Consider the following 14,772-nt stretch of genomic DNA (forward strand, 5'->3'; position numbering starts at 1 on the left):
CTACGGCTTTTGACAGGATATCGCATGATGGTCTCCTTAGGAAAATCAGATCATACCGTATCACTGGCTGAATACTTAACATAATTAAATCCTTAAATAAGAGAAGAATCCAGGCTGTCTTTGACGTTCATACATCTAAACAATATGATATAAATGCGAGTGTCCTTCAGGGGTCTATTCTAGGACTTTTACTATTCCTAATATTCATAAATGACCTTCCTGATAAAATTGTCTCCAAGATGAGTATATTCGTTTATGACACCACGCTCTATAACAGGCATAAGGAAAAAAAACAAATGAACACATATCTGAGGAAATGGCAGAAACACTAAAGGTAGACCTCTAGTCTGTAGTGGAATGAGGACAAAAATGGATGGTCACATTCAATGCTGCCAAGACTAAGCTTGTTTCCTTTAATAATTACAAGAAACCTTCTCAACCACCAATAGCCATGACTAAAGATACACTACCTGAAAGTACTTCTTTCAAACTTCTTAGCTTAACGTTCACAGGGAACATGAGTTGGAACAGATACATTGAGAGCATTGCCAAGGCTGATGTGAAGAAGGTGGGCTCTCTCTACCGTGCTAGAAAATTACTTACACCTGAAAATATCCTGTATCTCTATAAGGCCACAATTCGCCCAGGTATAGAGTATTGCTGTCACATTTGGGCTGGTGCACTTGACACAAATCTCTCACTCCTGGACAAGGTTCAAAAGAGTTGTCAACCTAATAGATCCTGAACTATCATCTAAGCTTCAACCTTTGTCCCACCGGCGAAATGTTGCATCCCTCTGCCTGTTCTACAAGTATTTTAACGGTGAATGCTCTGATGAACTACAAACCCTTGTTCCCCCTCGACGAACATACCCGACAATCAGCAAAATCCCACCCCTACACAGATCCATAGATGTAAGAAAGCCTTCTACTCTAATAGTTTCTACCCCAGAACTGCTAGACTCTGGAATTCCCTTCCGGGTTCCTGCTTCCTCAACAGTACTGAGATGCAGAAGTTCAAGTGTAATGTGAACAGACATCTTGCTGCTCAACTCCCTATATAGTATCCCTGCAACTTATGTCCCTAATAGTAGCCTCCTACAGCTAAGTGGTACTGTGCCTTGTTTGAGGTGAAAATGTAATAAAAAAAAAATAATAATACATTGTGGCTACATATATGCATACCTGTTTCAGCTGTGATTCTTTTCAAAATTTAGCATTATAAGACCACTAGTCTCAACTGTTTTGAAATGTACAAGTTTTTTTAATTTTTTTTCAAACTTTTATTGTAAAAGCGTCAAATAGCAGAAACTATACTGGCACTATCATAATATAGTTTTTTTTTTTTTTTCATTTCAACGTGTGATTTGTTCATTTATTTGTTCTGCCCGTTTCAAGGTCATCACAAATAGTAAGGTTTCGTTTAGAAGAATAAAATACCAACCTTGATTTCTGAGAACTGTTAAGTTTTCCGACTCGTGTAATATTCTTGGAAAGACGATCAACATGATCTAAAATATTGTATTCCCTTTTTTAAACCAACATGTATTTTGAACATATCTTACAATGCCTACCTAACCTCGCATTATTAACTACACCCGTTTATTTATTTTTTATTTATTTATTCATCCTAACTTAGTATAAATATACATACATATATATATATATATATATATATGTGTGTGTGTGTGTGTGTCTGTATATTTATATTTTAATGAATGTATTTTTTTATAATTGTGTATATGGGTCAGTTTAAGAAATCACTAAAAAGGTAAATGTTGTTTTCCGACTCGTGTAATATTCTTGGAAAGACGATCAACATGATCTAAAATATTGTATTCCCTTTTTTAAGATTATGACATGCTGAACGTATTTGTGCTAAAATCAATTTCGTATTACGTACGAAATAGGGAAAACATTTGGATTATTTTGACTACAGTCGCCTTATACGCTAAAATATACGGTATATAAAAAATTTTAAGTGTGTGTGGAGGAGGGGTTCGTCATACCAAGTGTTAGACCCTATGAAGTGGGGGGCCCCTTGATTTCTGAGAACTTCGAGTGAACAAAAAAAATGAAGCAAAAGTGAGTGCATATACATCTCTATATAAAAAACACACAGTAGATGTATGTGTGTGTAAATATTTAACCGATAAACTCTTAAACTACCTTTATTTGTTCTGTCCCTTTCAAGGTTATAACAAATAGTCAGGTTTCGTTTAGAAGAATAAAATACCAACCCGAGACAAAGAATTCCAAATCTGTGTGTAGAGTTTCTGCTGTAAAGAAATAATATTCATGGCATGAGGAATCAGGAAGGGAAAACATTCAAATCAAAACAAATGCAGTCAAAAAAAAAAAAACAGGAAAATTAATCTATATATAAAACAATAGATGTATGTGTGTCTGCGTGTAAATATTTAACCGATAAACTTTTAAACTACTGGTCACATGACACTGAAATTAACAGGAAATAGTAATCATACACCAAGGATGGTTTATAACGAGTAAAATCTTTGTTTGGATGGATTGAATAACGCGTACAAAAATATGTCAGCAAGTTGAAATGTGAAATGTTCTTTCCAACTAGCCGACATGTTTTTATTTCTTTAAAAGGTAAAATGTGTGTGACCATTTCGTGTATGTCTCGCAAAGGCTTCTTTCGCACGCGCTCCCGGGGCGGTGGGGTTACTATTGCTTAGAACTGTTTATATACCCCCTATATAATAATATCTACGATTTGGGAACGTGTGTAGCGTATAGATTTATTTGTGACGACTTTTACAAAATTATTACTATTTTGGCTTCTCACGTGTTGATTCGGCTTTTTCGTATAAAAAGCGAAACTAATTCAAAAGCTAACAAGTTGTTCTCGGCATCGCGCCGGGAAACGTCCAGAACAATCAGCTTTGATCAATCTTGTATATCAGACAATTGCTATTCAATCTGGACAATTGGGAGACAATTGGGAGCTGCTTTCCCCTCCCCAACATCTGTTGGGGGAAAAAACAGTCAAATTTTGGTAAACAAACCCAAACGCTGCGTGACTTCTATTTGACCTTCTTAATAAGGTCAAATGGAAGCAGCTGAGTTAACTTTTATTGCGCACGCCTGTTTTTATAGTTAAATAAATTCAAGCCTGTCTATGTTGTATGTCGCGGTGGCCCAATGGTTAACGTTGCACGGATTTTTTTTTTCACACATTAATTTCCAACTCAAGGGTATGGGTTCGATCCTCATACTCACCTACCAAAACATTTTTTTTTTATTATTTAAACCCCCCCCCCCCCCGAAGTTTTGATTTACCTCAAGACACCCGGGCATTGCCTGGTAGCCCCCACTAGTCTATATATAAACAATAGATGTATGTGTGTCTGCATGAAAATATTTAATCGATAAACTCTTAAACTACTGATCACATGACACTGAAATTTTTTTTTTTACATGGGGTTCACTACTTATCAAGGTCCAATAGCCACTCGGGCATAAGGGTTATTGTGTGTACAGTACTCAATGGGATAGTGTAGCAATAGTATTGGAGAATTGATAAGGTGTCATTACTTAGGGAATTTGTTTGTGTTAGACTTGAAGACATCCAGGTTAAAGTCAGGAGGGAAACAGGCAAGCGGAACAGAGTTCCACAAGCGTGCAGTTCTAAGAAAGAAGCTTTGTTCATGGAATCTACGCTTTGATTTAGGCACAGATAGGGAGTGGGGAAAATTATTGAGGGTGGTTTCAGCTAGTCGGGTGTTTTTTGAAAAAGATTGGCGAGGGGAGACCAGAGAATGGAGCTCAGACGAGCACTTTCCATGGAAATAATGATAGAACAATGACAGGCTAACTACGTCTCTTCTGTGGGAAAGAGGTTGCAGGGTAGAGAAAAGGCATCATCCAACAAGCCACGAAGTCTATTTTGTTCTCTGTCAAGGCAGGATAGGCTGTTTTTAGCAGCTCCCGCCCAGATGTGGCAGCAATACTCAATCTTTGGACGTACTTGGCTCTTATATAGATAGAGAATTCCATCATTAGTGAGATATCTTCTGCAGCGGTAGAAGGATCCCACCATTTTCCCAGCGACCTTGACCACAGTCTTGATGTATGTGTTCCATTTAAGATCAGGAGTAAAGGTCAAACCCAGGAGCTTATCAAAACCTGGACGAGAGCCATCCATTTCAATTTATGCCAGATGGGGATCAGAGCGTTTATGATGTAGAGATAGGAGCTTGGTCTTAGATGCATTAAAGGTAACCGGCCACCTCTTTCCCCACTGTACCACGCGCTCAAGATCAGGGGAGAGAGAATCAGAGAGACCATAATCATTTACGGCCGTTGATGTGTTGCCATAGATGGCCGTATCATCGTTATTTATTTATAAGGAAATAGTAATCATACACCAGGATGTTTTATAACAAATAAAATCTTTGTTTGGATGGATTGAATAACGCGTACAGAAATATGTCAGCAAGTTGAAATGTGAAATGTTCTTTCCAACTAGTGCATATACATCTCTATATAAAAAAAACACACACTAGATGTATGTGTGTGTAAATATTTAACCGATAAACTCTTAAACTACATTTATCTGTTCTGTCCCTTTCGAGGTCATAACAAATAGTAAGGTTTCGTTTTATTAGAAGAATAAAATACCAATATATATAAAACAATAGATGTATGTGTGTCTGCATTAAAATATTTAACCGATAAACTCTTAAACTACTGCTCACATGACACTGAAATAGTAATCTTTTTTTTTTTTACATAGGAATCACCACATTATCAAGGCCAAGAGGCCACTCAAGGATAAGGGTTAAAGAGTGTACAGTAGAAATTGGACAATATAGTAATCATTAGTAATGAAAATTCGGTAAATTTGATAACTTATATGGAATGGCTCATCAAGAACTTATTTACGTTAGACTTGAAGACAACCATATTGTAGTCAGCCGGAAAGCAGGAAAACGGAAGACAATTCCACAGGCGTGCAGTTCTAAGAAAGAAGCTTTGTTCATGGAATCTACGTTTAGGTTTAGGCACAGATAAAGAGTGGGGGGAATTATTGATAGTGTTTACAGCTAGACGAGTGTTTCTTGTGAAAGTTTGGCGAGGGGGGACCATAGATTAAAGCTCAGTCGAACACTTTCCATGAAAATAACGATACATCAGAGACAAACTCGCAACATCTCTTCTGTGAGATAGAGGTTGCAAGGAAGAGAAAAGGACATCTCCTACGAGGCTACGAAGTCTATTTTGAACTCTATCAAGGCAGGACAAGTCCTTTCTAGCAGCTCCTGCCCAGATGTGGCAACAGTATTCCATCCTTGGACGTACCTGGCTCTTATATAGATAGAGAATAGCATCAGCAATGAGATATCTACCGGATCGATAGAAAGATCCCACCATTTTTCCAGCAGTCTTGGCAACAGATTTCATGTACGTGTTCCATTTAAGATCAGAAGTAATGGTCAAGCCCAGAAGCCCAGAAGCTTGTCAAAACTTGAGGCCTCCTGAAGACGAGAGCCATTCATTTCAATTGATGCCAGATGTAGATCAGAATGTTGATGATGTAAAGAGAGAAGCTTGGATTTAGATGCATTAAAAGCAACCAGCCACTCCTTACCCCATTGTACCACGTGCTCAAGATCAGAGGAGAGAGAATTGGAGAGAACTTGGTCGTTTACTGTCTTAGATGTGCTACCATAAATGGTAGTGTCGTCAGCATAAATGTCTACAAATGATGTAAGGATGTGATTTGGAAGATCATTAATGTAGATCAGGAAAAGAGTTGGGCCCAGGATGGACCCCTGAGTGACACCAGCATTAATACTGTGAGCTTCTGATTTTTGCCCCTCAACTACTACTAGGATTCTTTATAACGAATGAAATCTTTGTTTGGATGAATAACGCGTACAGAACACATACATTTTTTCAATCCTCCCCACAAAATATTGTTGTCTGCATTTCACTGTTAATTTTATAAAAATTGTTTTACATAATGGCTTGAATTAAAGTTTAAAATACAAATTACCAGTACCATGATTTAATTCTGCTAATTGTCATATCAAAGAACCTACTTCTCAAATGCACTTGCGGTGTTAGGCTGTATAAGGTGTTTACTTTGATCAAAACTGCCTGTTGCTTCTCCCATTGTTTTTTTTTTTATTATCGATTCTTATCAAAGATATTCCAATACAAAACCTATCTAAAATCACAGCCATGCACATAAATCACATTTGTGTGAAATTTAAAAAAAAAAAAAAAATCTATCCAGCCCTTTAAGAGTCCATACGGAATGAACTCACACAAAATTCCTTTTATATAATAGTGTGTGTATATATCATAGTAACCAGTTAAATAAAGTATTTGTTTATTAACCTGATGCTTTTAATCGTATAAAACTAATGAAAATATATAAATAAAGGAAATCCAAAACTACATTAGTAATGTATAAAAAGAAATTGTGTGTGTATATATATATATATATATATATATATATATATATATATATGATATACAGGGTACTGAGATTTTGGAAAATCTTTGTAATTCGTTTTCGGCCAGAAATTTGGCTGTTAAGGGGTCAAAGTTCAACGATTTGTCCTTTGAGAACTTTACCAAACTCCTCTTCCAATTTTGGGCATAAACAATTGAAATTTTAGATATAGGTTCCTCGGACCTGGATCTAACTTAATAACTAGATTTGAGCCCAAAACAATAAATGTCAAGGGGTCATAATAGGGGGTCATAGTTTAAAAAAATTGACCATGTTTTTTGTTTTTTTGCTCAACATACGCCGGGCTAAAATGCTAGTATATATATATATATATATATATATATATATATATAATATAAAGCTGAACGTGTGTGTGTCTGGTCACGAATAGGCTCCTGTATGGTGGACTATTTTAAAAAACTGCTTATATATAATGATAGAAGATGTATCGAGGATCAGGAATGGGTATGTTTGATCTGGCAGAACGGTGGTTCATAAAAATTGTGGGGTCTGCATTCGCGCCTGGCCCCCAAGGTATGGAAATAAAAAATGGAAAAAAAAACCGTTTACAGGGGTTTTTGATACAGATGTACATAAGAATACTTTGATAAGTATGTTTTAACTTAAATAGGGATGGCATAATAAAATTGTGGGGTCTGCGTTCGCGCCTGTACTCCATGGAAATATAGCACAAACTTTAACAAACACTTTTCATGTCTATTTGCGTAAGTATACTTTGATAAGTATGTTTCAGCTTGAAGAAATATGGTATAATAAAATTATTGGGTGTTCGTTCGCGCCTGACCTCCATAGAATGGAAATACGTCACAAAGTTTAACAAGGTTTTTTAAAAGGGGTGAGGGTCCACAATAACACCTTAACTTTAATCTTAATTCACGTTAGCTTTTATTTTTTTTTGAGTTGAATCATATTGTGTTGAATAAATTCACCTCATAAATTCACGTCCTTATTAAAGTGAAAACCCAAAAAATTCAGAACTTTAGACAATTCTCAACACAAATTTTGCATAACTCTTTTTTTCCTTCTCCACTTGCACTCTTTCGAAAATAGATAAATAATAAAAAATAAGAACGTTACTTGTTATCGTGTCAAAAGAAGGAAAAAATCTTGTTCACGTGATTACGTGTCTTTTTAAAAACATTTACATAACCTTTTTATTTTTATTCATATATCTGTTTAAGCTTTCTTTGTCAGTGTACTGGAAGGAATTCAGTTGATTACAACCCTTTGTGTGTGTTCTTTACATTGCAATAGTACAACCCTGAATCTGACGGCACAATCCTACACCGTTCAATACTGTAAAACTGAAACGAAGCTGTTCTGCTTGAAAAGGGCGCCATTTTCTTCTTATTCATATTTATATCGATTCTTTGCTTTAAAAAACTAAAATAATTACGTGTTTACTTTTTTAATATTGCATTTTGCTGTTTCGGATTATTTTACAAAAGTAAGTTAAGCTTCATTATTTTTTAAAACTATTTTTGTTTCTTTGTTTTTCGATATTTTGTCGATATTATTTAGTGTTTAGCAGAAAAGCCAACAAACGACTACCTGAAAAAATAAATATACAAGTAATAAATGTTACTATTGTCAATAAAAGTTCAGTTCATGTGTTTTTGTGTTTTGAAATAGTTTTTAATGCTCCTTACTTGAAATAATTTCAGCGAACCGAAATTAAAACGAAATTTGAGGCGATAACTACTTAAATGAATTTTTATATAAACTACACATGCCATAATCGAATATTCCTCAAGCACAAAATAGCGGAAAACATTAAAATATGTTTATAAATATTCCTTATCTTAACGGAACTCTTAAATTGTTAACACAGAATGCTCAGGTGCCCCTCCTTCAAATTGAAAATGGGGCTCTCCATTTCAAAGTCGCTGCCATTTTGATTTTTTTTTTAAACTGGTTCGTGAATTAAAAAAAAAAATTTTTTTTTTACAACTACTTAAAAATACACACCAAGTAACTTTCTACCACGTGAATTAAGAAAAAAAAAGTTGTTACAAACTATTTAAAAATACAAACCAATTAACTTTTCTACCATAAAAGTAACTTTTATTGACTATGGTAACATTTATTTCTTGTATATTTATATTATTATATATATAACATTTTCTCTTTGTAAGGAAACATCATTTTGTTGGTCACACATGGCTACGAATGGAAACAAAGTTGATAAAAAAAAATTTATTTTCGTGAAAATTATCTTTACTTTCAGCATATTTTGCTTGGGGTAAAATTTTGGAGTATCAAAACCTATCTCTTTACAGCCCCCTCCTTTTCATAACCTATCATACTTTCATCAATCACAGTCCAATTTCTGTAGGCTGTTTTTGAACCCAGTCAACGACGGGTACTTCTGCTAGTATATATATAAAATTATTTTTAATAAATAAGCATGTAAATATGTAAGTACTAATAATGATAAGTGGTTAATCTGAATCGTATAAATACAACTGATTGGTAAATTTTAAAAAAATATTCAAGGACGAGTGTTAAGGGAGGTGGTGTTTGATCAACACTGCTGAGGAGCCATGATTTAATACACTGTTTCGTTTTTAAATCTAGTGATCCCTTAAATAACATTAGGACTATTGTGATTTCAAGACAGCAAGTTGATGCAGTGATTGCAGGTGATTAAATGACTTACTGACTAAATAGTTTTCCAACGAATCAGCAAATGATAAAAAAATACAAATAAGTTTTTTTATATAGTTTTAAAGGTTTAAAAACTTCTAAGACTATATATATATAACTACTTAATTTACTCACATAAAATTAATATACAAAAGTATAGATTTATGCGTAAACTTTAAGTATTTACTTCAAAAGTGCTCAATACGTAGATAGAGCTAGTTATTTAAAGGGTATATTTAAAGGGTGCTAAGACAATTTCTACATGTTGTAACACGAAACAGTTGATGACCAGGAATCACATCTCTACAAGCAGAGACAAGAGTTTTAATTGCAATTCCATAATGAGTATGTAAAATAATCTTTTTCAATATGTGCATTTTTTGATTCCTTGATTAAACTATTTTTTTTGGATAAATAAATTAAATAAACATGAATATACATAAACGATCACACATATATGTATGAATATAAATATGTATATATATATATATGTGCATATATGTATGTACACACATATATATATGTATTTATATATAAACTAACATAAAAATAAAAAAAACACTAACCTAGATTTAAACCAGGTCAAGAAACAAAATATCCAGGCTAAATAGAGCACACACAAAGGAACAGATAAACCAGAGGTCAAATAGGCCTTTGTCCGATAAATGCATGCTCATTGGCTGATAGGAAGGGCGCGATGGATGCTAGAAAGTTGATTGGCTAACTAAAATCTCAATAGAAGATGCGCATATAAAACAACAAACAACCACAGAATTCGCGCATAAGCCTGAAGAGTCCTAGAGTGGATGAAACGCGGAATATTCAGTGTAGCTTAATCGCCATATATATTTTATAAATTACTATATATATATATATATATATATATATTAAATAATAATCCACAGATATGTTTCATTATTTCTATAACTCATCAGTGTGGCTAGACCTTTTGGCTGGCTTGTGACATTCTATGACTAAGCCATAAATTTGTTAGTGGCAGTGGGTGCACTTGTATTTAATTATAAACGTCATTTGTTTATATTTTATGTACAAGACTGATAACTGAAAGCATTCTAATTATCTTTACAGGAAAGCACGACCTTAATGCAAAATGGAAACATTTTTATGTATACACTTTTTGTTTTATGTAAGAAGAGGTTTCTAGTTACATGTATGAAGAGGTTTCTAGTTACAAGTAACTAGAAACCTCTTCAGGCGATATCACTTATACAAAAGCAGAGTCCGTAATGGAAATTGAAAGAAATTGGAAAGGAATTAGAATTGGTCTTTAGTCACTTGTAACTGGTTGATTGAAACATGCTCATGAATGTGTTGTGACAAAACAAATAAAAAGTATATCTTGTCCTACTTCGGTATTGAGCACATTCAACTTTCCTCTTAGGTCATCAGATCTAAGACTATCTTAAAGAGCAACATTACACATTCATATCATTCTTTTATTATTTTTCTCCATGAAACGCATGTCCTCAACCATTTTTGGCCAGGTTTCACTTTTGTATATCATCACACTGTATACACATTTCCTGTAGTTGACAGTGGTAACACTCTGCTGGTTAGTTATAAATAGGCCTATGACAACAGCATATTCTTTTCATTGTTTTTGCTCTCGAGTATATATCCGACACAGACACAATCAACCGAGAACCACATCACTCTATATAAAAACATTTAAGATATCAACGGATACACACCTGAGAGTCAAAACAATGAAAAGAATATGCTGTTGTCATAGCCCTAGTCGTGACAGAAGTTACATGAACATACTCCTGATGTCGGAGAACCTGGTAGTGGGGGGGGGTGTTGGAAGTTGGATTTGATCTTTTTTTTGCTTGTGAGGTTGGAAAGTTTTGTGAAAAAGATGAGAATAAAGTTTTTGGGTTTTTTTTTTGACCCACCACACTAATATGGCATTGAGAATTCCCGCCAGAAATCTCTGCATGGTCCAGATTCCAATCACCAAATGGCCATACAACATCCTCAGTACTTTGCATCAGCCTATATATGACAGCCTATTTGAGAGTTACACAAATGTTGCTGCTCAACTCCCTACATAGTGTCCCTGCAAATTATGTCCCAGATAGTAATCCCCTACATCAAAGTGGCACTGTGCCTTGTTTGGGGTGAAAATGTAATTGAAAAAAAAAAAAAAATTAATCTGAATATAAAATTTTTAAAAATATATTCATTTTGAATTTGGAGACCAGTGTAATAGGTAATCCGTCATGGCAGGACAAGCTTTACCTCCACCACTTTTATTAGTGACAGCAGGATTAGAAATAGAATAACTCGGGTTGTTCTCTTCAATTAGTACTCACAAAAAATTCTGCCGACAGAGCAGACAGCATTTCTTTCCACTTTGTCATAACATTGCTTCTGGTAGACGATGACCGAGGGACAAAACAGGGGAAGTGAGAGTTACAGAGCTGCTAAAAATACATCCATAACACGTTTTCTACTCTCCATTTGTTTGGTTTGCAGATGAGAATAACAACCCCCCCCCCCAAAAAAAAAATCAGAGGATTAAACTTTTAACATTCAGTGTCTCTTAGAGCTAAACTTAGTATTTTATCTGTAACACCACCGGACAACGGTCTCTCTCTTTGCTCGCCCCCCCCCTTTTTTTTTTTTTTTTTACAAGATGAAGAAGATGCAATGGAAATAAAAAGTACTTTTTCAAATTTCATCTGATGACGCTGTTGTGTCGAACATGAAACTAACTAAAACGCACTTTCTTCACTTTTGGACTACAATCCAAGGTTTTGTCGACAGACCGCCATCATGTGGTATTGTGGCGACTGCAACGATTCTAGCTAAGCGTACAATGTAAGATAGTAAGAGGATAAGAAAATCCCAATAAAAATGAGATGTCAGGTATTTATTTTTGAAGAATTGAATGGTTAGGGATGAACTTATGATGCTGTTCGTCCATCACTTGTGAAGATGACCATGTGGATCCGGAGGGGTTCTCTGGATCCGGAGTTGGCTCCTCAGTCCGATTCAACCTCTGAAGTATCTCTCACATGTGGGATCTCTATGGAATGATTCTGCAGCAGGTGATGACTGGTCTGGCTTTTCTAATAGTATGTTTCCTGCAGATTCAGTAATTGTAACCCCCTTGTGGCTTGCGGTATGTCAGGAACATCTGCCTTGGGCTAGGTTTTCTCAAGAGTTGGTGTTGCAATATTTTTTATATTAAAGGGCATGATTAAAGAAAGTTGAAAAGTTCTACATATAGACACTGGTGTTAGGAACTAACTAATCAAATGGAGCCAAATTCTGCTAGTTGTGCAAGACAGATGCTTATTATGAAAGATTTGTACTTCAGAAACGATCATAAGTTGAAGCTCAGTCGAGCACTTGCTATGAAAATAATGACTTGCAACATCTCTTCTAAGGATGAGAACGCTCCCGTTTTTCACACGCTTTTGATGGAATAAACAACTCCGACATTTCCATGGGTCCCGCTACTCAAGATAACATGGAGGCTTCTAAAACATAAAATACAGAAACGATGCGTGCGAAGTGATTGCCAGCGTTTTTATAACGATCTCAAGATGCTCGACTAATTGCATTGAAGCGTTTAATAGATGCAGCTCCTGGGAATATACACTGCAGTTGCAGTTGCCCGGAGATTCAGCTCGGAAATGAGGTTAATTTCTGGACATTCCAGTTGAATATGTAATGAATTAAAGAGTCTATAGGGGGAAAAAAACATTGGTACACGAAACAAAAGCAAAAAGTTGACGACAATGGAACGAAGCTCTTTGCCAAGAATATCACTCTTTCTTTTCACGACGACGACCAAAATCAATAATCTATTTCTCTTGGGGAAGGAGTGGGGGAGCGAAAAGAAGATTTATCTAAGATTTGTGCAGATGGCCGGGTCCAGCAATTTGCACCTTAGATGTTTTTCTGACAAAGAAAGGGATGGAAGATACGAGATCTATGAAGTAGTGATGGCGGGTTAAGGTTAGAAGATTAGTTTGTTCCTCTCGGGTGCAGTGTCTTTGTTTGGGCAAGTTCTTTTTATTTCTTTTTGAGAGAGGGGCGGGAAATAAGAGAGAGGGAGGAAAGAAAAGAGAAAAAAGAGAGAATATGAGAGAGAGGGAGGAAAGAAAAGAGAAAAAAGAGAATATGAGAGAGAGGGAGGAAAGAAAAGAGAAAAAAGAGAGAATATGAGAGAGGGAGGAAAGAAAAGAGAAAAAAAGAGGGAATATGAGAGAGAGAGGGAGGAAAGAAAAGAGAAAAAAAGAGGGAATATGAGAGAGAGGGAGGAAAGAAAAGAGAAAAAAGAGGGAATATGAGAGAGAGGGAGGAAAGAAAAGAGAAAAAAGAGAGAATATGAGAGAGAGGGAGGAAAGAAAAGAGAAAAAAGAGAGAATATGAGAGAGATGGAGAGACAAAGAGAACAGGTGAGAGATAGAGAAGAAAGGAAAATGAATGAGAGAAAGTGAGAGAGAGAGAGAGAGGCAAGGTGAGTATGAGACAGAAAAACAAAGGGAGAGAGAGAGAGATAGAGAGAGACACACAAAGAAAGTGTGAGAGAGAGGTAAAGGGAGTGATAGAGAGAAGAGGAGGGATCACGAGACGATTGACAACACCCTAAGTGTTTTTGTGGCGTGAACAGGATTCGAACTTGGAACACACAGGTCGTCAGTCCATGTCATTAACGACTAGACCACCATCATCATTCAACCTTCAATTGCATTCTTAGTATCATCTGCACTAATGATTGAACTTTCAACCTCATGCAATTCTCTATCTATATAAAAGCCAAGTACGTCCAAGGATGGAATACTGCTGCCATATCTGGGCAGGAGCTGCTAAAAACAGCCTATCCTGCCTTGACAGAGTACAAAATAGACTTTGTGGCTTAGTGGGGGATGCCCTTTTCTCTTCCCTGCAACCCTTCTCCCCACAGAAGAGACGTTGCAAGCCTATCTTTGTTTTATCGTTATTTCCATGGTAGGTGCTCGTCTGAACTCCAATCTCTGGTCCCCCCTCGCCAATCTTTTACAAAAAACACCCGTCTAGCTGAATCCACTGTCAAAAACTTTCCCCACTCTTTATCTATGCCTAAATCAAAACGTAGATTCCATGAACTAAGCTTCTTTCTTAGAACTGCACGCCTGTGGAACTCTGTTCCGTCTGCCTCCTTCCCTCCTGACTACAACTTGGATGTCTTCAAGTCCAATTAACAAATTCCTGATGAACCACCCCCTTAAGTAGACACTTTAAATATCCACACTAACGTACTGTACTTACAATAACCCTCATCCCTGAGTGGCTTCCGGGCCTTGATAAGTGGTGACCACCTTGTAAAAAAAAAAAGACTGTCACTTAGAACTGATTGTTATTATATTTGTGACGCCACAATTTCTTGCTGACAATTCTGGTATAAAGTTTAAGAGCTTTAAACCTATGCAGGTTTTAAATGTGCAGTCACTTATCTCTACCTTTTATGATATAAATGTATAGAGTTATAATATTTTTATACCTCCATACACTGGTGTCTCATACTTATGCAATCAAATTATCTGTTTAGAAAGTGATAATTACTGCTGGTCGGGAGATTCGAACCCAGTATATAGCATT

At 35.8% G+C, this 14,772-nt stretch overlaps 1 protein-coding gene across 6 annotated transcripts in view; it reads right to left on the reverse strand.

Annotated features, from left to right (window-relative positions):
- LOC145241561 (mitogen-activated protein kinase kinase kinase 7-like) overlaps positions 1-14,772 on the reverse strand; it is a 621,914-nt gene that overhangs the window by 184,223 nt on the left and 422,919 nt on the right. For 2 of the 6 annotated variants that reach the window (XM_080104627.1, XM_080104630.1), the window contains exon 11: positions 2,240-2,278. The exons of 2 other annotated variants lie outside the window; for them this stretch is intronic. In XM_080104627.1, coding sequence (XP_079960753.1) covers positions 2,240-2,278 — 39 coding nt within the window. The remainder of the gene's footprint in view (positions 1-2,239; positions 2,279-14,772) is intronic. 2 more of the 6 variants (XM_080104631.1, XM_080104628.1) reach the window with 1 other exon arrangement.

Source organism: Euprymna scolopes, chromosome 20 (genome assembly GCF_053919585.1).
Source record: "Euprymna scolopes isolate OS-2025 chromosome 20, ASM5391958v1, whole genome shotgun sequence".
NCBI classification, from domain to species: Eukaryota; Metazoa; Mollusca; class Cephalopoda; order Sepiida; family Sepiolidae; genus Euprymna; species Euprymna scolopes.